The 27,030-nt window shown below is 40.6% G+C and overlaps 1 protein-coding gene across 1 annotated transcript in view; it reads right to left on the bottom strand.

Moving 5' to 3' along the window:
• cpne5b (copine Vb) overlaps positions 1-27,030 on the bottom strand; it is a 135,063-nt gene that overhangs the window by 63,058 nt on the left and 44,975 nt on the right. The window contains exon 6 of the mRNA XM_039798418.1: positions 25,839-25,915. Coding sequence (XP_039654352.1) covers positions 25,839-25,915 — 77 coding nt within the window. The remainder of the gene's footprint in view (positions 1-25,838; positions 25,916-27,030) is intronic.

Genomic DNA, 27,030 nt, shown 5'->3' with positions numbered 1-27,030 from the left:
CGTCGGTGTACAAAGGCAATTGCGCTGAGTGCAAGATATGGCCCTTTGTGTTTAAGTAAATCTTTGCCCCTAGTTGGTTAATTAGGCCATATATCGTCTTCAGACGCAGACACGACATGTTCGGTTTAAACGGACTACATTTTGGGCTTCATGCGGATGGATCGTATGTGTGTATGTAAATTCCTTGTAACACCACTAATTATTATTTTTTAAGGTTAGTGCACCCATTTTCTTTGATTTGGGCCTCAGGCCGCTCCGTGGTTTGGGAAATCAGGAAGCGATGCAGCAGTAACATTGTGGATGGCTAGCAGAAACAAACCTCCTTGGGCAGAAATGGATAACAAAAAGGGTCTTTTGAATGGCGAGTTCAATTTCAAAGCCTTTGCAGATGGTTCTCTCGACAAGACTAAAGTTATTTGCATGTACTGTCGATGTGAATTAACTTACCAACGGAGTATGTCGAGTCTCAAATACCCCTTGCTGGCCGAGCATACGGCAGAGGCAGAGAATTCTCCCCATTGCCAAAGGCAGGCCACGCTGGATAAAATGTCATGGAGTCATATGTGCCCATCTGTTGTTGCTAGATGAGCTTGAGTTTGCCATATTATGCTTTCAGCATCTTTTTTGAGCATACAGTACTTTTGATGTTATTCTGGAGAATATTCTAGACAGTATTTGTCATTGTTTTGTGTTGTGGTAATAATAAACAATTGCATAAAGCAAGCATATTTCTCCATTCCAATGTTGATAAGGGCATCAAAAACTTGAAAAATATCCCTTTTAAAGTACATTTAGAAAGAAAATTAAAAAAAAGTTTGATTTAGTGATTAATCGCGAGTTAACTATGGACAATCAATCGATTAATCATGATTAATCACAAAAGTAATTAAATATTTTAATTGATTGACAGCCCTAGCATTAACATTTAATGAAGTTTATTTGTGATTAGATTAGAGATGCTATCTCAGAACTGACATTTTGAACTTATTTGACAGATGGTGGCATGCAGTTAATCATACTGCATTCTGCAGTATAGTAAGTGCAAACAACCTGAGAGCTTTTGTGTTTATTGAGAAGACAACAGTGCTCTCTTGTTATTAGGGGTTACTTGCTTTTAATGAGGTTCGAGCGATTTCTGCATTGAAATAAACAAATCAAACACTAGGGCAAGAAAACAAATTAGACTGAGCAGCCAGATAGAAAACTCTTATTATCCTTCTTATCTTTCCAAATTAAATGTTTTTTTTTTTGTTATCACAAAAGAGGAAATATCTTGTTTTTTTAAACATCTTATCATGCTCCTTTCATTTGTATTCTCAATTTGAGTCATTTTTTAATATTCTCATGAAACAAACAATTGCTCCAGTGTCTCTCCTGCCACAGAGCTACTGAATTAGCAAGCAATTAGTTTTCTCTCTGTTTTAAAAGGTGAAAGATACATTATGAGACCTGCTAGTCACACTTAGAAAATTTGTAAAACATGTATACCTGGTCAGGGTGACCAGGTGTAGAGCTGATTTTTAAATGAATGGAGAGATAGATCAGTCACACAGCATTGTTTTCTCTGCTACTTTTCTTCTCCTCATGTAATGTGTTTAATGTGTTTGATACAGGCTGCGTAAGCCAGTCTGAATCTCAAATTGCCTCATAAACAATTTGATAACGCCATGCTGCTGAAGTGCAGCATGTAATTCTGATACAAAATGAATTACAGCATCTGTTACATCTTCCAACAATCAATTCACTTTATGAGCAGTGTGTGATGCTGCCTTCAGCTCCTACATGTACATTTATGTTTTAATTAATGTAATAAGAACAAGTGTGGGTCAGCTGGTTTTAAACTAATTTATCAAGATTGTGCTCAGGGGAGACTCTGAACCACAATGTTTGGAGCTTAAAGCTTGAAGCTTGAATGCTTCTTCTAAAAAATAACCAACAAAAGACGTCATTTTGTATGAACCCCAGTTGAATCACTTACCTTTGCATATTTGTCAAAAGATCTTTAATTAAGCTGTGTCTGATTTTAGCGAATCTTGGCCATTTAGATATGTGTTTGTGAACGGAGTAGCTGTGGCTTGGATAGGAAGTTTGATTAAGAAATGAAAGGAGAATGAAAATAATTTTTATTTTACAATTTCTCACCAACTTCTAATGTATAGGCTAGTGCAATATGGGTTGGAACATGAACCTCTACAGAGCATTGTTCAATTATTTTCCATTTTGATTTCAGTTTTTGCTATGAAAAAGGTTACTGGACCAAGCTGGTGATGCTGGTGAGGGGCAGAACTACTCTCTGGCGAGAACATTTCCTTGGAGCTCAGTACGCCTGAACCATCTGTTTCAATTCACCTAGCTCCTCAAACATGAGCTGCCCTCGGCATTACAGCCGTCACTTTTCATCACAGCATCAAAGACTTCCCTGTCAATTGAAAAGCAGGAGCTGGAGGAGGTAGTGGAAAAAAAAATTCGTCCCTTTCCTTTCTTCCTGCCATTCCTTACTTCCTTCATGGAAACGCTGGTTTGTTTGCAATTTAAAGATGGAAAGGACACTAACTAATTTATGAGACAAAGTAGAAACAAGTAAAAACAATCACACTGAGAAAAGATGTCTTTCTTCCACAGCCATTAACTGACTGCTGGACCCCTTAATGCTAATGTAGCCTGCGATTGACACAAACAATAAAGTCATTGTGCTCGGCCACAAAACAGAGCTAAAGTTTAGCGAACGGTCAGAGCCATTTCAAAACAGAGTATGAGTGCAAAAGTGAGTTTAGCCTGAAATCTTAGCATCTAATGAATACATAATTAAGTAATAAATGACTTAATTTAATTTGCTGCAAAGTCTATTATTGCATATACAGACACATGAAATACCCTTTCAATAAAGAAATCCTAGTGACGTGCTACCAAATTCGCCTTGAATCTAACTTTGTGACCCGATTGCAAAGTGCTATGGCCCCTTTTCCCTTCCTCAAGTATCTGCTGCAGCCATATTCAAAGACAGAAGCAGCTGCAGCCTTAAAAAAACCACAAAAAAAAAACACCAGCTTCCCATCAGCCAAGACCATAAAGAGAAACATAGAGGAGAGGAGAGGAAGAGGTTAGGTACTCATGTGGAAAAGGAGCCCTCTAGTAGTAATTACGCTGTTGGCCATTACTCTTTTCTGACCACCAAAATCCCCCCAAGGAAATAAAGTCTTATACCTCATATTTACTGTATGATCTTTGTCTCGAAGGAAACCTGCTACTGCAGTACAGTTATTCCCTGAACAGACATTACTCTTGTGACAGGGACCCAGGCCACCAATGAAGTCTTCCCCAGAGAGTGAGCAAAGCACTGCCACTGGATCCAATGGAATGTAGTCTAATATAAGAGGGTGTGTGTGTGTGTGTGTGTGTGTGTGTGTGTGTGTGTGTGTGTGTGTGTGTGTGTGTGTGTGTGTGTGTGTGTGTGTGTGTGTGTGTGTGTGTGTGTGCGTTTGTGTGAAATAATGAAGATACATGACAGAATACAATGGAGAGGGACAGGTGATGGGATTGTGTTTCAAAGCCACTCTCATAGCACAGAGACACACAGATCTAATGCATTTGTCTGTGATGTGTGTGATATGTATATATGTGTGTGTGTGTGTGTGTGTGTGTGTGTGTGTGTGTGTTTGTGCGTGTACACGTACGTCTGTGTTAGCAGACAGAAGTCTCTTTGTGGAAGTGATGCCATTGCAGAGATTTGATTTATCACTCTGTGTTAGAGGGGAAAAAGCAGAGAGGGAGGTGGTATGACAGCTTTATCAGTCCACTGTTCCAGACCTCCATTAGCACACCATGCCAGAGGAGGGAAACACAAGTGTGTGTGTGTGTGTGTGTGTGTGTGTGTGTGTGTGTGTGTGTGTGTGTGTGTGTGTGTGTGTGTGTGTGTGTGTGTGTGTGTGTGTGTGTGTGTGTGTGTGTGTCTTTAGACAATTTGTATTGTCCACAACAACATTTGCTTATATTGTATTCCTACTTCGAGTTGTCTTTATATGTTGTCTACTCTGTTTGGTAACAGGGAGTCAATAGTGTGTGTGCATATGTGAATTTTAGCTTTCTAGCAGTGATTCTCAAAGTTAATCACCAAGGGCCCATGGCACTCTGCCAGAAGGGTCCATGAAAAGTCCTTGGAATTCCAAGTTACGTCTTTCTTAAAGTGCCCATATTATGCTCATTTCAGGTTAATAATTGTATTTAGAGGTTGTACCAGGATAGGTTTACATGGTTTGATTTTCAAAAAACACCATATTTCCGTTGTACTGCACATTGCTGCAGATCCTCTTTTCACCCTGTGTGAAGCAAGTGAGGCATCGCACTAGCTAGGTAAGGATCACCTCAGCTAGCTGTTTCTACAACTTCAGTTAGTACGAGGCAGGATTAGCCGGGAGACTTCTTCTACTGACGTAGAAAGCCATGCAGATTTTGAATAGCTCACCCGGAGACTGAAGGCAGAAGACATTCAGAAACCCGTATCTCACTCAAAACAGCATGGATGTTTTTTTTTTCCAATTTTGTATGCGTGTGGAAGCACCCGAGACACAAAATAACATGCCAAATCCCAGAAAAAGTGTTTTTTTCATAATATGCAACATGGCATCATGACTTTGCGTAAACATACACGCCACTTTCCTAAAGCCAAATGGCGTGTTATCTGTACGCATTTTGAGGTATCCACGTGTATACAGCAGATGTAAACATACACACCACGTGGCATCGCCACGTTGCGTGTTATCGCGAGAACGTGATGTACTATCGCGAGAACAACATCACACGCGCGTAAAAAAAATGAAAAATAAAAGCTTGGGTTTAGGAAAAGAACACTGGGAAAGGCTTTAGTAACACAAAAGCGACAAAAACACGGAAAAAAACGACAAAAACTCGCTTAGGAAAACAATAAACGGTTGGATTTAGGAAAGAAACATTGGGGAAGGCTTAAAAAAAAAAAAATGGCTGCATTCCTGGGTGAAAGTCCTGTGTTTTACCCATCCACCACTCCAACCAACCTCTCTCTGTGGACTTACGTCCCTTTATACTACTCACTACGGTGAAAATTAATTCGTAATGTAGATCAATGGCGGGCGAATTGCGTTGATAAACACGCTAAAACGTGATTATGCGTCATGATTACACGCCAAAATGGCATAGGAATTGGCATGTCATACATACGCCACTTTATGAAATCAGTCTGTAATATGGGCACTTTAAGGATAAACGGGTCATAAAGGCAAGCTAGTTTTGACAGTCTTAACAGTTACACCTGGCAGTAAGTTGTAAATATTTTCTAATAACTAATATGTAAGAACTTTTTTGTGTGGTGCAATCCATTTTAATTTAGGCAGTGAAAGTAAAATTCTTCATTATGACTTGCTGCAAACTAGGCTCAGCCTGCGGTGATGCTTGATGCCTCTAGCCAGGGAAGGGGACATCGAAAGCGATGTGCGAGAAAACGGAAACGCGGAACGAGGGCAGGAGTTCGAGCTAGGTGCAAAGCTAATGCTAGCCGGACACCTGTCCCATCCATCCTGTTTGCAAATGTCCGCTCATTAGACAACAAACTGGACTACATCCAACTTCAACGAAACTCCCAACATGAGTTTAGAGTTTTTTTGTTTTTGTGGAAACATGGCTGAACAACAGTGTACCGGACTCCGCTATCCAGCTACCAGGCCTGCTAGCCTTCCGAGCAGATAGAGATGCTACTCTGTTGGGTAAGACTCGTGGAGGTGGGCTGTGCATATATGTTAGGGACCGTTCGTTATTTATTTAAGGGGCCACCGGAGGAGTTTTGAGACCTTTAGCCAAAATAGACATGACCCTCCCCTCGCCAGTAAAAGATTTTCTATGACCCTCCAAAACGATTTGGAAAAAAGGCATGACCCTCCCCCAACAATTTATCAATACCTTCTGTAATGGTTTACGCTTGGCAAAGATATACAGATTCCCATAGTTTTTTTACAGCCACGACATACATGAATAAACCTCTGCATTCTCATCTGACGCATCACACTCCTCTGTTATGGTCTGGTGGCCATTTCAGTAGATTTACTCACTAACATTGTAAATGCACACTTCCTGCATTACTGCATTACTTCAAATACTAAGTTACTCCTCTAGTAAACTAGTATTCACATGAAATAAAACTATAAAATATTGAGACCATTCAGCAAGGCACTCTGGGTAATATTCAACAAAAAAACTGGTTGCTATGGACTCATCACTAGGCTTCCTTTAAACAGAGTGGAATAAGGATCTTTTCGTGCATCCCTGTGGAGGCTGGGGGCATTGAACCCGAGTGGACAATGTTCAAAGTTTCCATTGCTGAAGCTGCGGCGAGGAGCTGTGGTCTGAGGGCCTTAGGTGCCTCAAGGGGCGGTAACCCACGAACACCGTGGTGGACACTGGTGGTCAGGGAAGCCGTCCGACTAAAAAAGGAGTCTTTCCGGGATATGTTATCCCAGAGGACTCTGGAGGCAGTTGCAGGGTACCGAAGGGCCCGAAGGGCTGCAGCCTATGCCGTGAAAGAGGCAAAGCAGCGGGTATGGGAGAAGTTTGGAGAAGACATGGAGAAGGACTTTCGGTCGGCACCAAGGTGCTTCTGGAAAACTGTTCGCCACCTCAGGAGGGGGAAGCGAGGAAGCATCCAAGCTGTGTACAGTAAGGATGGGACACTGTTGACCTCAACTGAGGAGGTAATAGGGTGGTGGAAGGAGCATTTTGAGGAACTCCTGAATCCGACTAATACGCCCTCTATGTTAGAGGCAGAGCTGGAGGATGACGGGAGATTGTCGTCGATTTCCCGGGCGGAAGTCACTGATGTAGTCAAACAACTCCACAGTGGCAAAGCCCCGGGGATTGATGAGATCTGTCCAGAAATGCTCAAGGCTCTGGGTGTGGAGGGGCTGTCCTGGTTGACACGTCTCTTCAACATTGCGTGGAAGTCTGGAACAGTGCCAAAGGAGTGGCAGACTGGGGTGGTGGTTCCTCTTTTCAAAAAGGGGGACCAGAGGGTGTGTGCCAATTACAGGGGTATTACACTTCTCAGCCTCCCTGGTAAAGTCTACTCCAAGGTGCTGGAAAGGAGGGTTCGGCCGATAGTCGAACCTCAGATTGAAGAGAAACAATGTGGATTCCATCCTGGTCGTGGAATAATGGACCAGATCTTCACTCTCGCAAGGATCCTGGAGGGAGCCTGGGAGTATGCCCAACCGGTCTACTTGTGTTTCGTGGATCTGGAGAAGGCGTATGACCGGGTTCCCCGGAGATACTGTGGGAGGTGCTGGCGGGAGTATGGGGTGAGGGGGTCTCTTCTCAGGCCCATCCAATCTCTGTACGACCAAAGTGAGAGCTGTGTCCGGGTTCTCGCAGTAAGTCGGACTGTTTTGGTGAGGGTTGGCCTCCGCCAGGGCTGCGCTTTGTCACCAATCCTGTTTGTAATATTTATGGACAGGATATCAAGGCGTAGTCGGGGGGGGGAGGGGTTGCAGTTCGGTGGGCTGGGGATCTCATCGCTGCTCTTTGCAGATGATGTGGTCCTGATGGCATCATCGGCCTGCAGCCCCCATTCAGCCCTCATTAGATCGGTTCGCAGCCGAGTGTGAAGCGGCTGGGATGAGGATCAGCACCTCTAAATCTGAGGCCATGGTACTCAGCAGGAAACCGATAGAGTGCCTACTCCAGGTAAAGAATGAGTCCTTACCCCAAGTGAAGGAGTTCAAGTACCTTTTTTATTCGCGAGTGAGGGGACAATGGAGCGTGAGATTGGTCGAAAGGGCCAGCGGGTGCGGTATTACATATTTATCGCACTGCCACAAAACAGCTGAGCCAGAAGGCAAAGCTCTCGATCTACCGGTCAGTTTTCGTTCCTACCCTCACCTATGGTCATGAAGGCTGGGTCATGACCGAAAGAACGGAGTTTTGCCGACTGGATACGGCAAAAGTTGAATCTATCAACTAGCTTCGCTACCTTCTTCGTTGCTCTGCCTGGTTGTAACGCTATCCTATTGCGTGCAGAGGGAATTTGAAAGACAACCGTTTATCCCGCCCCTCAGATTGAGCCAACCTCTTGATGTGGGTCTGGCTTGTCAGGCTACATTTCTACTACATAAATGACCCAATTTAAATACATATTCATCTTTCCGGTGGTGAACTATTCCTTTAAAGCATATGACTCGCATAAACCCAGCTATCTGGTATTTAAAACCACACCTGTTAGAAGCTAATAATTTAACCACACAGGCAGCCAACAACATAAAAACCAGTATTGAAAAAGCTGAAAACTTCTCATAAACAGAACAAAATGTCACTTTTTTTTCCAGAACAGCCAAAAACATACGAGAACCTTATCACACAAAAACGTCACCCAAAGTAAACACCAACTGGAGCTGTTAAACCAGGCATTTTGTCAGGGCCTGTATTTGTGTGCATTTGCATTTCTGATAGTAATGATGAGGCACAGTGGAGCATGGCTCATTCAAAGTGGGGTTTAGAAATAGCTGGTAGCCATACCAACAGAAGGTGATGTGTGGTTTTATGACAGGTAAGGTGCGGGAGGAATAGAGAGAGCAGAGATGAGAAGCAGAAATAGGAAAAGATGAGTATAAAGAAATCAGAAGTAGTCAGACAGAAACACCTGGCCTTCAAAGAGAATCCAATTGTTCAATTTTCAAACCTGCTGGAGACGTCTGAACAGATAAGGTGAATGAAAATCCCCCCCTCCCCACCAGCTATCACTGAGCTGCTCTCGAGCAAGGCACACCGATAGTTGAGGAGTATGATTGAGCTGAATGACTCACAGCAGGTGTCAGTGTGTATTACTACATCTGTATGGATAATGCAGCAGTGTTTTGCTGACAGGCATCTCCCCCACCGACAGAAAAAGCACAAGAAGTGTCAGAAACTCACAGCTTCTACTGTAGGTCTGGACTGAATCTTACAGTGGCAATGTGCCCTTTGAGAATGCATTAATCAATTGTGTTAAACTGGGAAGAAAGCCAGTAGAATCCATTATTCTTACTAGTGTAAGTGGATCTTGAGCCTAAGCTCTAAGTTAAAATTAAGTCTGAGTTAAGAGGGCACACAGGAGAGGATCCAACTCTGGCTATAATGAAAATTATTTAAAGTAAAAGGATCCATCAGGGATCAGGGTCATGACAGAAACATAAAAAATCTCCTTTTCAAATGCAAATTCAGTGTAAATATCCCAAGCATGTAGCATATTATATACTGTTTTAATATGAAAGGTCAGGTTCTGATGCATCTCTTTCTGTCTTTCACAAACATTGCTTATGGTGATTTGAAATCCCATAAAGACGTTTTTGTGTTACTCACCTTCTCTGATGAGCTCAAACACATCTCCAACACACGCGGCAACACTACATTGGGGTACTGAGGCATGGCTTAAGGCCATATTTGCAGCCTCCGCTCCCTGTATGGCTTTCCAGGAAATGTTGCGCATTTCACAATTATATGAGCAGCCCACAATTCAGCACTAAAAATATGTGATACTTGCTTGTTTTTGTTCTGAAATTTCATAGGTGATTTATGATATTTCACTTTTAATAAAAAGGTGAGGAAAATATTGTGGGATTGAAGAGTTTGGAAGAAAAATACTGTGAAACCCACAGAAACGTCAGACCTAATTACCTTGTGTTTTTTACAGAAAGTGAGGTTGGAAAAATATTGCTGAGAACTGAAAATAATGATGATAAATGTTGAAAGCATTTTATTTTATTACACTTACCCTGCCATGGCGGCATTCCCAGCCCTGAGTACACTCATGCATCTGTTTTATAAAGGTTGGATTGGCTAGGGCTTCCTAAAAATGCCTTCAAATTTTAAATGTATTTATTAGGGTGCAGTACATCTATACAAGGGAATGGAGGCATGCACTGTTTATTAATTGACATCTATTGGAAATTAATAATTTAGTAATGAAAACATGCTAGCATCTGAGTGGCTTTATCTTTACAATCTAATACAATCCAATACAACAGCCCTGCAATAACATCTATCTTTACGAAGCTCAACGTGATTAATTTTCAGTTGAAATGTCCGAAATGTGTAAAAGATAATGAGCTGTTTTCATTTCATTCCCGTTTACTTACATGAAGGAGACAGTATATAAGTAATATCTCTTAATATAATAGAGTCCAGTACAACAACATCACCTGTATGACTGTGTGAAAAAAAAACTGAACATCATCATAAAAGTAGACTTTAGTCTTATTGTATTGCACTATGTTGTGCAGGTGTACCTAATTAAGTGGCCACTGAGAGTATTGCATCCAATGCAGTCAAGACTGGGATTTAGGCAGGGCTTGTTTGCTTGTCATATTAGCACCAAGAATGTTAAAAGGAAGTTCTTATAGTATATAGAACTAATCTTGAACTCAAATGTGTCTGGACTCAAGCTTACATCAAATGCAAATAATGTTGGTTTCATGAGGTTTTGAGATATCCACCTCTGATTTTTGTGCCCCCAACCAATGGAGACAATGATGAACTTGTGCCCAAAACAAGTACTGAGAAGTATTGAGAAATTACATTTGACATTTGCAGTTGGGTTTTACTGGAGCTACTTTCTACCAAAGAAATAATCCAAATGAAAACTGTTGCTCGAGAGGTCTGTGATTTAGAAGAAACCGTGTCAATATTTCTGGAAAGATACATTGCTGTTGAGCATAGCAACACTGAGCTATCTATTACAGTTAACTATATAACATCTGACAGTGGTATTCCCATAACACTATTAATAGAATAATATCCCATCTTAAGGGTTCTTGTGGTTGCAGATCTTACAGTATCCGTCACTTCATCCAGGAGCACCTAAGGCCAACTGTTGGAGACATGGAGGCTATGGTGTCAGGATTGGTTTGTCATCATACCCAGCTGGATATCCCGCCTCTGCACACATGCCTCTATTCACATTCACAAATAATTTCCTTCGATTTCGCTACTGTGCTCTAGAAATAAACACTGACATTCAGGGAATATTGAAATGGTAAAAGGCCAAGCATGATCAAACACACCTTGTCCTCCTCCTCTTCGCCCCCTCAACATCTTTCTGATGTATTTTCTGTGCTGTTAATCATGGTGCCACTTTCCTCTTCTCTACTCTCATTTCTGCCCCATTGCCCTCTCCTCCATGGTTCCTAGTAACATGGTGTACACTATTCTTTTTTATTCAGTCTACATAGTGCAACCCAGCAATCATACACTGCAATGGCCTTGGGGTTACATAATCCATTGTCTGAACCAGTAGTGTCACATGGATAAAACATAGATAGCCAATAAGTGGTGATTACTGCAATACCATTTCTGTGTTTCTGCTAGGTTTTGTTTCAGTAGCGATAGTTTCCTAAGTGAATACAGCGTGTAGATCCGGCCTGTTTCGTTCTAGACACAGCTGAGAAGTCAAGACAGCCAAAGTCCTCATAAACCTGGGTGTTTTATTTTGTAACCTATCTGGCTGCGCTGTGGCCTTCCTGTATACGATTACCTACCGGGCTTGACACATTCAAGAGGAGATGATCGCAGTGTGCGGGCCGGTGCGGCCGCTACGTTCCTGATCACAGCTGGTATGAACTGACAGATTGGATAATGTGCGCTGAAATAAAAAAAGGTCCAAATCCCGGCACTTTGCTCCAAATCACGGTGCTTTGCTCCAAATCACGGTGCTTTGCAAGTTTCTGCGGAGTTAGGAAACTGTTGCGTGAAACAGGTGATTTAACGTCTCTGCTCATTTTATATACAGTTTAGCAACAAAAGGCTGAGGGAACATTACTAAGTTTTTTCATATAGGTTTTGAGCGGTATGCATCCCCACTAACCTGGAAAACGTTTTAAACTGTAACGTTTATACAGCGTGTCAGGGGAATAAAACGTCTCCTGCAGCGGGGAGTCAAAGGCAAAGGGACCGCAGGGTTTGCTAATGTTAGCTTCCTGTCTCATCTGGGGTCTGATAAACAGTAAATTCATCAAATACAGTGCCGATAATGCTATTTCCCAAGCTACTGTAGCTCCAGGATCCGCATTTCGTCGCTGTTTGTCGCTCTGCCTAAGGAGAAACTGCTATACTGCGTTGTTGTGTATACTGCGTTGTATTTGGTTGCCACTTCGCGAGTGATGACATCCTGTCACTGTTGCAGTTCCAGTTGGTGACTGTTCGCTTGAGTTCAGTGTAATTACGACTTCATGACATTTCATAAATTACTGAAGCAGCGGCGGCAATAATTTAATAGTGGCGGACTGCCGCTGCTAAATGTACTGTATATAGCAGAAACACTGCCGTTTAATGGAATATGGACACAATGTAAAAAGCTACAACCGTGGTACACGGTAGATTGTAGGTTGAAGGTTACTGAAAAGCAAACATGCAGTCTGGATGTTTTGAGTTTGAGTAATCCTGTGTGGAAAAACTGAAGTGAATTACTACTATTCTCCACTAGCTGCTTGTTGTTCATCAGTGTTCCCCTGATTGAGCCATTTAACCCCCATCTGCTGCAGTTGAGCTGCTCTAAGGGCTTCGGATGAAAACTGTGGTGTTATATGGTCAGCTCCTGGATGCTAACTGTGCAGGTGCAGTGAGTACCTTGCAGAAAAAAAAAATGTGTACACAGTCGGAACAACCCTGAATAAACAAAAGCAATAAAAAAAACACAATATTCTCCCTCTTAGAATTGCTCTGCCCAAGGTTTCATGAATTTCCACTCCTAATATGTTTATAGTTGTTTCTTGTCTTTGGCTTTGTGGTACGTGTCACAAGTAGGTTTGTTATGTCTTTTATTTGCATTGTCTTTTATTTCCATTGTGCCGTTTTCTCTTGTCTTTTTTTATTCTATCCTTGTGTTAATGTTTGATTGTTTGTGTACTGTATTTGCATCATGTGTTTTGATGCTGACTTTTGATTGTTGGGTTCTTTTAGGCATGACGAAGAGCTATTTAAACTGTATATGAAGTATGGTTCAAAGTAGGTATGGGCAATTGAAGGTAAAAGATGTAATAGTAGTTTTGTAGTGTTGAAAAGTAAGGGTTTACCATAGCTTCAAAGTGTGACATTAGAAAATGTAAGGCTAGACAAAGCACATGTTATTTGCAGGCTCTGGACCAGGTTGCTTGGAGGTACTGTAAAATGCTCCATGCTAACATGCTGATCCAGAATGCTGCAGCGCGTGTCCTCACAAGAACTAAGAAAAGAGATCATATTTCTCCTGTATTAGCTTCTCTGCATTGGTTTCCTGTAAAATCCAGGATTGAATTTAAAGATCCCATGACATGGTGCTCTTTGGATGCTTTTATATAGACCTTAGTGGTCCCCTAATACTGTATCTGAAGTCTCTTTCCCGAAATTCAGCTTTGGTGCAGAACTACAGCCACTAGAGCCAGTCCTACAATGAGCTTTCCTTAGTATGTGCCATTTCTGTGTCTGAAGCTATTGAGGAGGAGAGTGGGAGTGGAAAGGTGGATGGTGTGGGTGTGGCCTTGACCAACTGCCACTTTTCTCGTTTGAAAGCCATGATGTCTCTCTCTCATGGGTTGGCCAAATTCTCTGGGCGGGCAAAGCAGAGAAAGGGGAGGTAACCTTGCTTGTTATGACCTCATAACAAGCAGATTCCAAAACGGCTCATCTGAGCTTTCATTTTCTCAAAGGCAGAGCAGGATACCCAGGGCTCGGTTTACACCTATCACCATTTCTAGCCACTGGGGGACCATAGACAGGCTGGGGGAACTCATATTAATGTTAAAAAACCTCATAAAGTGAAATTTTCATGCCATGGGACCTTTAAAATCCTTCTCCTGACCTACAAAGCTCTAAATGGTCAAGCGCCATCATATTTAGAAGAGCTCCTAATACCTTAGTGTCCCACTAGAGCACTGCGCTCCCAGAATGCAGAGTTACTTATGGTCCCTAGAGTCTCTAAAAGTAGAATGGGAGCCAGAGCCTTTAGTTATCAGGCTCCCCTCCTATGGAACCAGCTCCCAATCTGGGTTCGGGGGGCAGAAACTGTCACCACATTCAAGAATGAACTCAAAACTCTCCTATTTGATAAAGCTTATAGTTAGGGAGTGAGGAGTTGCAGTGTCCACCTAACTGGCCCACCTGCTTCTCTTCATAATTGTTAGATTAATAATATATAACAAAAGTAGAGGGAGGCAGGCCAGCAAAGCCCGATCCGGCAGGGGAGATTTCAAAGCCCGAACAGGCTACCTCTCCTTATGACCTGTCTCTCTTAGTTACGCTGTTATAGTTCTAGAATGCCTGGGGACTTCCTTCCTTTGACACACTGAGTTGCTCTCTCCTCTCCCTTTCTATTACCATTTGTGTGCATCCCGTCCCAGAAATGCTTGTTATTAATCCTAGCTTCTGGGGAGTTTACTCCCCGGAGTCCTTATGTTTTTCCCCCCAGCGTATTTCCTTGGAGAACGTTGGCACCAAGATCCTGGTTGCAGCTGTCGCCGTGGTCCTGCTGCACTCCCTGCTGAGCTCAGCGGTGCCCTGCAATGTCATGCTGCGTCCTGCTGAACCCTGCTGCTTCCTGCTACGTCCATCCATGCTCTGCTGGGCCACGCTACATCCTGTAACACCCTGCAGCGCCCTGATATGACATGAACTACTACGACTACCATTTGAAGTCACTGTTCCATTATTAATGTGACTATTACTGCCACTGTTCATCACATCCCCAACCGGCCCATCAGACACCGCCTACCAAGAGCCTGGGCCTGTCCGAGGTTTCTTCCCAAGAGGGAGTTTTTCCTCGCCACTGTTGCACTGCTTGCTCTTGAGGGAATTACTGTAATTGCTGGAATTGTTGGGGCTTTGTAAATAATAGAGTGTGGTCTAGACCTACTCTATCTGTAAAGTGTCTCAAGATAACTCTTGTTATGATTTGATACTATAAATAAAATTGAATTGAATTGAATTGATGTTTTGTAGGTATTATGTTGACCGTGTTCACCATCTTAGTTTAGTGTGTTGCCCTGCTAACATTGGCTAATTAGCACTTCGCACAAAGTACTGTACAGATGAGGTTGATGGGAATGTAGTCAGTTTTTCAGGTACTTGGTCACAAACCCAAATATTGGACAAATTAAAATTTTGGCCTGATAATGGCACCATATAGCAAGTTAGGGGATCACCACAGTTATTACAATTTATCCTAAGGAGGACATGCATGTTTGTATCAAATGTCAAAGTAATCCATCCAACAGGAACAATGAGTGTATATACAAAGTTTTGTGGCAATCCATCTAGTAGAATTTGAGATATTTCACTGACTACAATTGTGACCCACTGCTGGCACATGAAAAGTTAGGAGACCACGAAATTCTGTCAACAAAGTTGAATCAACACTTCTTTGCATGAGTCTGAACAAAAATGTATTACTATAAGCTTTGCAAAGGTAGTGCCTGTTGCTGTGTCCATGACCTGTGGATGTCAGATGTTTTGTGAATTACTAATTAAACTCTCCGCTAAAGACGCAGCTGCCTGGAGCAATATCGCTGTGAGAGCATAAACACGGAATAAATCATAAATAATCAAAATAGGGAAATGGCTAAAACAAATGTTAGTGCATAGAGGGTAGCACAGTGCTGCTATTTGTCACTTATTGTAAAGCAATAACCATGGATTTAAAGTAAGCAGGGAATTAGCTGGTAATCAAACTGTTTGCATTCAGACCTTTTCTCCACCGTTATCAGTAAACCTGCAATTGACTGGCAAATAAGCTGTTCTCTGCAATGACAGGCTTTTTTTTTCCACAATTAATTTTCACTTGTGTAAACATTTTGTTTACAGTCATACTAGAATGGAACAACAGTAGCATGGTTAATTAGCTAGTGGGATGTTTGGGTAATTCCAAGTCGTACTGCTTATAGTAATATAATAGGCCATATTTCCCTCTCACAGTGAGGTACTGTGCTACTCTAAATGCAGGGAAATGGTTTTCTCTCTTTACGTCTCCGACAAACACACACACACACACACACACACATTTTGTTTAGTCAGCAGAGACACTAGCTGAAGTGGTTGCTGTTGCATCCACAAATCTGGGGGGTGGAGATTCTGAAGGGTGGGTTGTAGTTGTTTGGCAGTTGAGTTCAAATATCATAATGTAATAAATAATATAATACTAATGTAATATTGAACTCATGTTCACCCAATGTGTGTGTTGATTGGCAAAGGCCTCAAAACAACTCCATACCACCCATACTTACAGCTGTGGCTATTATATGTATCCTTTATTTAACCAGGTAAAATCATTGAGATCAAAATCTTAAACTCTAGAGTGATCTGGCCATGAGGGCAGCATAAACATTGTTACAAATTCAATTGGCACACACTACAAATGAGTGAGCACAATATCCAGTTAAAAAGAAAAGTTATAATGCATAAATAGGTAACTTTTAAAAAAGAAGATTTCAGTGAAGCATTTAGGAGCAGTTACATTACGCAGTAATTACGTAGTATTACAGAGACAGTAATATTGTAATATAACTAATCACTCTTAAATGACAGTAACTAGTAATCTAATGTATTACAGTACATTTTGGAAGTAACTTGCCCAACACTGATTATATATTATATTTGCATATGATTTAGATATGTTTGAAGACTAAAAAACACCTTTTCTATTATACTTATAAAGTATGTGTATGTTGCGCACATTTTCACTGAATGTTCTGCTATTATAAATACCAGTATGTGTGTTGTGTACCTTTTCCACATTTTCCAAAATATTAATTTATAACGGCATTGTGCAGCTAGCTTCGTCACTTTACTATAAGTTTAAATTGTTTTTCTATGTAAATATAAATGACAAGAGAATGTAATCTCAAAAATATGCATTTGAGGCCTGTGGCAAGAGAGGACTGTACAATCTGAAGCAATCACAAAAGAGCAGAGCGCCTTTGATGTTCAGATGAAACAAATGTCTTGTTTGGCGGAAGCGCTCTGTTTCTTTCTCTCTATCACACACACACACACACACACACACAGTATGAATTAGGTTGATTAACATTTTAGGTAGTGGATAAGTCACGTGTTGCATTACATTATGAATACATCTCTGTAAATTAGAAAAGGGTGTATCTTATTATCATTATAAAAATCACTGTTTGTGTACTGGAGATTTGCTAACAATTCTATGATTTTCATTACAGACATTTTGACACAGGTGCAGGTACTAAAGTTGGCTCATTTTATGGTTTTAATAATACTTTTAATGATACTTTTACTATTCGTCAATCCGCATGGGCCACAAGGTACATGTAATTGGCAGTTGAAATGGATCTAAGCCTCTTTACACACACAGCACATATAATTCAGGGCGTAGGGCAGGGTCTACCATGGTACAGCACTCCTGGAGCAGTTTGGGGGGTTCGGTGCCTTGCTCAAGGGAACCACGGCAACGTCCAGGAGGCAAACTGGAACATTTTCCAGCTGCCATTCCACATTCCATACTTGTGTTGATTATTAATTACACCTGTGCTTTTTCTGCTTGGACATGGAAATATATTTTCCATGAATAAGGTCAATTGGTGTTATGTCCAAATCTTAGTCTAGGGTGCTGTTGTCTTTCAGTAGGAGTTGTACATAAATGGGATGAAATTGTCCTACGTGTGTTTGGGCTGCACACACATGCAGTGACAGGATGAATCTCTGCATTCACACAAAATCCGGGACGTCCCCGCAGGTTTGTGCAGAGGTGTGGGTGTGTTTATTTGTGCTTAGGCTTGGGCCGGTGTAAAAATGTTCAAACCGGTTGATATCAAGCCAAACACCGGACCGGACTGGTATACCGAAATCTACCACTAGGTGTCCCACTTTTCTTAGCCACTCCCGAGTGAGACTGATGAGAGTGCCCATAGTGAGAGTTTAGTGACTCCAGTCTACATGGTGGTGCATCTCCAAGCCATGAGTTTTTACCTGTAGTGACAAGAAGCCTTTTTGGTTTAGTGTTTACACTTTGCCTCGTCTTTTTCAGCTCACATCTTTCCTCGCCTTGAAATCCAAAATGTTTCCATATATGCAGTGCAGTTTTAGTTTTCTTTGAGGATAACTCTGTCATATATCATCTTTTCACACCAAAAAACAAACTTTCTAGTTAAAAAACTGAAAATGCACCGTTCCCCCTCCTACCGCTGCTGAAATGTAATGTCCACATCACGCTGCTTGGCTCAGCAGTAAAGTTTTGTAAAACCGCCAGAGACTAGCGGCTCCGTTAGTTTATTTATAAACAAACATAAAATTATGTTAATTACATGTAATATTGCTTTTTACCAAGGCAATCTACTTGGAAAGTGTAGAGAGCTAAGCTCTCCACATTAAATGAAGCTATAACTTTACACTGAAGCTAACAATAGCCCCCAAATAAATGTAGCAAGCTAAACTACAGCAACGTGCCAACTGTTTACTAAATCAGAGCTATTTTTTCATACATCCATGTACACGACTTATCCGTGTTTGTCTGTGGCATCAATGATCCTCACCAGTTTTATTTTAGACCACAGCAGAAAGCTCCGCTTCCCTTGAGCTTCAGAACGCTCGGGGAAATGTCGCTCATGTGGAGCTACAACACTACTTGAACAATAAAAGAGCTAAGCCAGTGAAAAGCTATTTGATTCAGAAACTGCAACTCTCCTGAGAAGTAGTTAAACTCGTATTGCTAATGCCCAACACTGCTTCCTCTTGCTAATGTAGGCTACTTTTAAATTGGCCAGAAGGTGCCATAATGACAAATACCGTTTCAGCCGGTTAGCATGAAATCAAACTGGTTTTAGCCTTGTCCACTGGACTGGTGAAACCAGAAATTGACCCAACTCTAGTTTTGCTTTAGAACGTAACTGCCGTGAAACAATCAGAAAATAACTATTTAAGTTGTTGGCAGGTCTGCTCCATCTCTTCATTCACTCTGTAGCTCGCTCGACCACCACTGCTCTCTCTCTCTCTCTCTCTCTCTCTCTCTCTCTCTGTCACGTCATGCCAACACATAGTTTTTTTGTCATTCATGTATCAGTTAGAATAGGACCCATGTTTAAATAGCTCATGCAATGTTTACTTACATTCATATTCATTCATAGTGTCTAGTGTCTTTTGCTTCTTCACTTCTACTGCTTATTTTGTGCTATTTCCTTTTGCTGTGCTTCTGTGCTTCTGTGTACAATCTAGCAATTATGGGTTCTTTTGAGTGTCCTCATCATCGTCTGTGTTTTTGTCTCTGTCTCGATGTCTATGTGCCTACAAACACAATCACTCTCCAGATAGACATTGATGTCACTTCCTGTTTTAATGAAAATCACAATGACTGCTGCCTTATTAAACGAGCATTAATTTCAGGAAGATTAAAGCCATTACAATGAGCAATAGAAAAGAGAGCAGGAAAAATGAATAAAATACACTTATGCATTCATATGCCATTTAACCAAGTAACAGGATTTATGAAATCAATTACTTAAGTGTGTGTGTGTGTGTGTGTGTGTGTGTGTGTGTGTGTGTGTGTGTGTGTGTGTGTGTGTGTGTGGGTGTGTGTGTGTGTGTGTGTGTGTGTGTGTGTGTGTGTGTGTGTGTGTGTTTGTGTGTACAGTATATGCTTAGAGGCCAAGAAAAATATGAAGGGAATAAGATTGTCTCAAGTCAAGGTTGTTGTGCACATGTGATATAATGCATACATTTAAGAGGGGGAAAGTCAGAGACACAGTCAACAGCCTAACGCTATGAAAGATCCATTCACTCACCACTTAGACAAACATGTATTACATGTAATGTGTCTTGTTGTGCAGGTTAAAAACAAAATGCTCTAAACCATTCTCCGATTGGCTCAGCAGCACAGCTCAGACAAATCTCTTGACATTTCCAAGCAAAGAAATATAAATCAATGAAAACACACTGTGTGTGTGTGTGTGTGTTTGTGTGTGCATGTGCAAGGCGCTCAATTGGCTGCTGTGTGTTCCTCGCTGCTCCTTCACCTCATTGACTCTCCCCAGAACAAAACGGCTGCACAACCTCTTCAGTACAACTTAAAAAGTTGCTGATCGACACTTTTATTCAAGTTCACATAAACCTCAAGTCCTGAACTTAATCACACTGGAGGTTAATATCTGACAGTGTTTGAATTTGAAACTGTTATACATATTGACCAAAATCACAGAATGGAACTGATCCCAATATCTGATTTATGAAAGCCATTACATTGTATGATCAGTCATTGACAGCCATAAAATGAATACCATGTGAAACAAATAGATGATGTATGCTACATCCAGGGTTGTTAGTTTGGTGACTGTTGATTTTTTTTTTGCAGCCTTTAAATAAAGATGAAGGGCTGCCATAATAATACAATTTGGCAAGCAGTTGTGTAATCTCTTAGCTGCAGAGTGACTCAAAATAAAAATAAATAATTGTGCAAGCGTTCTATTTCCTTTTCTAACCATTCCATATACATTCTCGTATGCCACAATGATACCAAACGTTTACTCATTCAAAGTATTTATGGTGAATAATAAACAATATGTCATATGTACAGTATATGCCTGGTTAATGTTCCGTGACATGGAGTATAATGTAATGTTCGATCGTGTTCTACTAATAAGTTAAACATGGCAAAAATAATATATGTATTATTTAGTTGGCTCTAAGTTTCTGTTATGGATTAGTCTGACTGAATGGCTAGACTAACAACATTAGTAAAGTTAGCTAAGGCTAGCTCAAATGTTAACATTAGAGATATGGGTACATCACAAGGATTTACGGACATTTCAAAAGCTTTGGACATGTCCCCCACAACAGAACGAACGGGAGACACTTATACATTCTTTTATTTACGGTGCTATCTTGCGCTACATCGTTAATAAAGACAGAAACACTCCGGTACACCCGTGCTTCCTGTAATGATAGCTATCAATCAACAACCCGTTCTCACTCCCAACTCGTAAAATACAGATGCCTGAGCAGTGTCTATCAGCGTCAGATACAAGGCAAAAAACACCCTTCAGCGTATGTATGGAACGCACCAGGCAGTGCAGCAGCGCGACCACCGTGCTGTATGATGACATAGTATTAGGAGCGACCCTTAGAGTAGTATTAAAGACCAAAAATGCTGCGTGAGGAGGTTGGTTGAGCAGGTGTATGGGTCAAACAACACAGGACTTTCACCCAGGAGACCGGGGTTTGTGTCCCGTGATTCACTGAAACGTAAATTTTATGACCCAGAGCGTCAAAAGTGACGTCAAGAGTCCCGACGCTAAAGGAGACTTTTAGCGTGAATAACAAACGCCAAAGGCACATGACCAAGCATCCATATTTTACGCGATGGGAGAGTGAGAAAGTGTTGCAAATAAAGGTAGGCTAAGGAGGTCTGCAGGTGAGATTGTGTTGAAAGTGACCAATCATAACACGGCCAGTGCCTCCCTTGGCTTCAGTGTCAAAAGCAGATATCCACTTTGAGAGCAGAGTTACCTGTAAGAGCGTGTATTTCCCTCCAGCGCTCGCAAAGCAGACACTCTCTCAAGTGTGGTGGCTGCTCTGTGCGCTTGCTGAATAGTTTTATACATGAGGTGCCATTCTTTGCCCCTCCCTATGTTTTCTTTCACGCTCACAGCTGCCTGTACATCTCTGGGTTGTTGAATTGGTGGACGAAGACTAACATCTGTGCGTGTGAAATAATAGAATTTGCTCGTGAGCGTGTTTTATCGTGCTCGGGAGATATGTACGGTGGCCGGGAAGTGCAATGCAACATTACAAAGAATGAAACCCTTTTACAAAGCTTGAGACAAATTTACATTTTGGAAAACAAATTTACATTTTAGAAAACAAATTAACATTTTGGAAAACAAATTTACATTTTAGAAAACAAATAAACATTTTGGAAAACAAATTTACATTTTAGAAAACAAAATAACATTTTGGAAAACAAATTTACATTTTAGAAAACAAATTAACATTTTGGAAAACAAATTTACATTTTGGAAAACAAATTTACATTTTGGAAAACAAATTTACATTTTAGAAAACAAATTTACATTTTAGAAAACAAATTAACAAGATGCAAAACACTTACCAGTCCTGAAACAAATTTACAAATGACAGATTCTTCACGGAAGAATGTACCACATACCGGAGTGATGAGGTGTTGTATACATGTGCCTTACTACGGCAGTTATGGATCGAATCGTCAATAGAGCCCATCTTGGAACAGGGGAGGCACTCCCTTATATACTGTCTATGGGCCGTCTTTAATGCATCAGCGTCAATGTAGGCAAAGGTCTAACGGAAATAAAATCACTATAAATCGTCAAATCTCATGCGATGTTGTAGTTTTTTTTAAACAAAAGACAAAGAGACTAATTAAGGTGTTAATACAAAGAATATTTATTATAATCAGTTCACAGATATGAGTACAAACGGAAACTTCACCCTTCTGAACTAAGAGGTTCTGCTTCAAAGTGAAGTTTAAACAGACTGAAATGTCCAGGCTCACTCCCCCATATGATTCATTTATTTCTGCATGTAGTTATTCATTTAACGAGACTTAAAGTCATGTTTTGTCATCCACAGTCCGAGTCCCGCCAGACTCCCTTTAGAAACCTGTGATTTAAACTTCAGCAGGTTGTGACAGTCCGCTCGCTCAGTCCTGGATCTGATTCTCCGGGCTTCCCTTCCTCCAGCGGGCCCAGCAATACGGCCTGGGTCTCCAGCTGCGTGGTGTCGTTTTGGCTCCCAGGAATGGGCAGTGAGCTCCAGGTCCTGCAGCTGCAGGCGGACTCAGCTGCCCCGCTCTTAGCATCCGGCGCGCTGTCGATACGTTCCCCGTTTTCCAATGTTTCTGTCAGGTCCGCGTCATATAAAAACTCAAAACACCCGACCACACGTAAAGTCACCATAAACTTCATTCACGCCATATACTCAACAACACAAATTGACTGCGCTCACCAGCAACACCCATAACACCTCATCACTTCGGTATTGGTACATTCCCTTTCCGTGAAGAATCTGTCATTTGTAAATTTGTTTCGGGACTTGTAAAAGTGTTTTGCATCTTGTTAACTTGTTTTCTAAAATGTAAATTTGTTTTCTAAAATGTTATTTTGTTTTCCAAAATGTAAATTTGTTTTCTAAAATGTAAATTTGTTTTCTAAAATGTAAATTTGTTTTCCGAAATGTAAATTTGTTTTCTAAAAATGTTAATTTGTTTTCTAAAATGTAAATTTGTTTTCCAAAATGTAAATTTGTTTTCCAAAATGTAAATTTGTCTTGAGCTTTGTAAAAGTGTTTCATTCTTTGTAATGTTGCATTGCACTTCCCAGCCACCGTAGATATGTCATAACCAACCTAATAATAACAATCTGAGCCTGTCGGTGGCAGAAAAAAAGCACTTTAGTGGACATAAATTGACGCTGCGCATTTGCCTGATAGGGTGACATTGCATCCTGGTTCGTGACTGCTGGGTAACAGCGTTATCGATTAAACCTGGACCAATGCAAAAGAATTTTGTTCACACAAATGTATCATTTAGAGTCCAGGTTGAAAAATACCAAAATTCCCCTTTTAAGGGGACTTTAGCATTGCAAATATAAGTGCGCCTTGACCCTTAATATTGGGAGCATAAACCTTAATGATGTTATTACAAGTTTAATATCAAACTATTGCTTTCTTAAACTGATAATTTATATGGAATGGTTAGAAAAGGAAATAGAAATCTTGCACAATTATTTATTTTTATTTTGAGACTGTGCAGCTAAGAGATTACACGCTTGCCAAATTGTGTTATTATGGCAGCCCTCTGGGTTGTTGAATTGGTGTGCAAAGACGAGTATCTGCCTGTCTCGGGAGATATGACATAAACCTGACTCCATAGTTGTTGTGTGTCTGACTACATTATGGAAAGATGGTGAAGTGTCGTTCTGAGGTCTCGCAAGGTGTCTTGCTGGAAGACAGCGATGTGGACCGCGAGTCTGGAGAGAGAAGTGTTTGTTGCTTTGGAGTACAGAAAGCTTAGCTTTGTGTTGTCTAAACGATTGTGTTGTCTAAATGATTTTCAATTGTGCATTTCTGAATTGTGCCGATGAAATGTTGAGCTACAATTCATGCAGCTTTCAAAGATGTTACCTTTGGATTAGCTAGTTTCTGTGTTGCTATGGCATCATTACTTACACACGAAAGCATGGCAGGATAACGGCAACTTCTCCATCACATGTTAACCAATACTACAACATGGCAACAACATCTTGTACAAGATCAGTATTCAAATATTCCCACTTAATTTTGTCTACGGTAACACATCCAGAGCTAAGAACCAGCACATCTTACTGAATGCTACATTTAAATGACTTCACCTGAATTACACAAGAGCCCAGCATGCTGATAATGATGATGGATGATGACTACATTTTTCTCAGCCAGTGTAGAGCTGTGGAGCGGTCCATGCTGAGGAGACGAGCTGTAATTTGGGTAATTTTGCTTCACGATTCACCATTTTCTTTAATGACAATAATTATCATAGGAAAACATCTGTAGGATGGGTTGTTTCCCCTTCCCTTCTTCTCCTTCTTTGTCTGATCAAGGTCTTGCTAAATCACTGATGTATTTCCTATTCTTCCTCCTCCTCATCTTCCTTTCTTAACTCACCCTCTCTCTGTGCTCAATTTGTCTCAGTACAATCAAAGTTTATAAACCGTACCTGAGAACAGTTATTGTATTTTGGTCTTAACTCCCCTCTACCTTTCACTCGATTATCAAAAACTGTTAATAGGAAGACGTATACACTATATATTATACTTATACACTATACAGTATAACTTATACAGCAGTCAGCCGCTAGAATACTTACCTGCACAGGAAAGCATCTTCACATTACTCCCAATGCTTAAATCACTTCATTGGCTTCCCATTCAACAGATAATCCACTTTCAAAGCCTTGTGTTGGTTTTTAAGGCACAACATGGCTCAGCTCCCTAGTATATTTCTGACCTGCTCACTGATTATACCCCCATCAGACCTCGCAGGTTTTCAGACAGTGGCTTTTTGGTTGTACTCAGAATAAGATCTGGAGCTGGTAAAGGTGCTTACTGTAAACCTTCTACATTTAAAGCTAAGCTCAAAACCTTTTTTTTTCAGGCCTATATCTGTAGGTATTGGGTGTATGTATAAATATTAGGGCTTGGACGATATGTTTTTGTCTCGATTCAATTCTTTCACGATACATGGGTGCCGATTCAATTTGTATTGCGATTTTCATTTATTGCGATTCTAGAAGTTTTGCGATTCGACAATATTGAGTATTGCGATTTTCTTTTCCTTCTTTAACAAAAGAAAGTTTATAACATAGAGACAATATAACATGAGACCTTTTTAAATTGTTTTCTAAGAAAAATGCACATCACATGTCAGTCAGTCTGACATTTATTTCATGTTTAAAGAAGAACACAACATGGATTTTCTGCATTTTCTTCTTTCGTTCTGTTTCGCTGGAAATGGATATGATGTAGATGCTGTCGGCCATACCGTATAAACAAATATTTAGGTGAATCATTGGTAAAAAGGAAAAGAATCAATATTAAAAATCGTCGCAAAAAAAAAATCACAATACATGCAATTTTTGATTTTTCCCCCCCACCCCTAATAAATAGATACTTTTTGAATGTTTATTGTTTTATTGATATACCACTGTGTTGCATATTGTTGATGTTGCATATGATGAAATGTGCTCTATAAATATAGCTACCTTGCCTCTTGGCACAGTATAGTGTTCTTCAATCACATTTGGAGTTGGGGGTATTTAGGCAGTGAGGTATTTTAGGCCTGAACCTCTTACTCACCCCAGTGGTTTCTCCAGTCGACTGGCTGGTGATCCCACAATCTCCCCAAGAGTACAGAACGTCTGACCCAAAAAGTCCTGGAGGGAAAGAAGGAGTAGTCAGACACAGACTAAAAACTATACTACCCCTGGAACTGAGAAAGTACAGAATTTGTTTCTGCCAAAGAAGCTTGCTTGCTTCAATTTACAGGTCAGAGTTTACAATTTAGCCTGTGCATCCACATGTTTAACCAAAAGAAATGGTGTTTTATGTACAACAGCTTAGGTTCAAAAAAACATTGGATAAGTCAGTAATTGTAGTGGTGTCAGGTGAATCAATTTTATTTAATGCTTGCAGACAACAAACTGCAACGCTTCGATGCGCGCCCTCAGCTGCGAAACAAAAATAATGCTCTCTTTTTGCTAAACGACACCATTACTGTGCTCTGCTCAACAATGCGACATATGCAGCTTTGGTAAGAAATGTAAAGTTAGTTGAACTGAAATCAGAGTTGTCAATGTATGCATGGTAGGCACGGTTTGATGCAGTGGTTCCCAACTGGTATAGCCTAGGTGCCTGGATTTTCCCTTAGACAATGCCTATGTCAGTAGATTTAATCCAAGGAGATTCTTGCTGTGAGAAGACAACACCTGTGTATATTCTTTATTTCACAAAATTAAAAATAACATAGCTTAATTATTAATAGCTTAATTATAATTACAACTTGGTCATGTTGTATTCTTTAACACCCCCCCCCTCCAATGTGGCACAAGCAGACATGATATTTCATAATTATTGTATCCCGTCAGATAGTTTATAGATATTGCACTTGAAGGCAGCTTTGTTTCAGAAAGTCCTGATCAGTTGTGTTGCTTGTGTTTTAATTTTTAAATTTTTTGTTATGTAAACCCATCTTTATTCAGGTCACTAAAACGATATTCACAGCATAACATACCTATTACCTATTCCAAGAGGAGGAAAGCAATATTCAAAGGGGAACACACTTCAACTAAAGACCGGCATCAATAGCAGTGATGAACTGTCAGTTGTAATAATTTTATTTTGTCATTTCAGAATTTGACAATCAACATATAAACAAAACATTTTGGAGCAAATACACCCTTCAAACCTGCCTATTCAGTTTTAAATGTACAGAGGGCCGAGCAATCGTTTTGTTATCACTAACTTTATGACAAGTTTCGCCCGCTGTGGC

The sequence above is a fragment of the Perca fluviatilis genome, chromosome 4 (genome assembly GCF_010015445.1).
Source record: "Perca fluviatilis chromosome 4, GENO_Pfluv_1.0, whole genome shotgun sequence".
Classification (NCBI taxonomy): domain Eukaryota; kingdom Metazoa; phylum Chordata; class Actinopteri; order Perciformes; family Percidae; genus Perca; species Perca fluviatilis.
The sequence above is the reverse complement of the archived record's forward strand: the minus strand, read 5'-3'. Positions and strand labels throughout refer to the sequence as shown.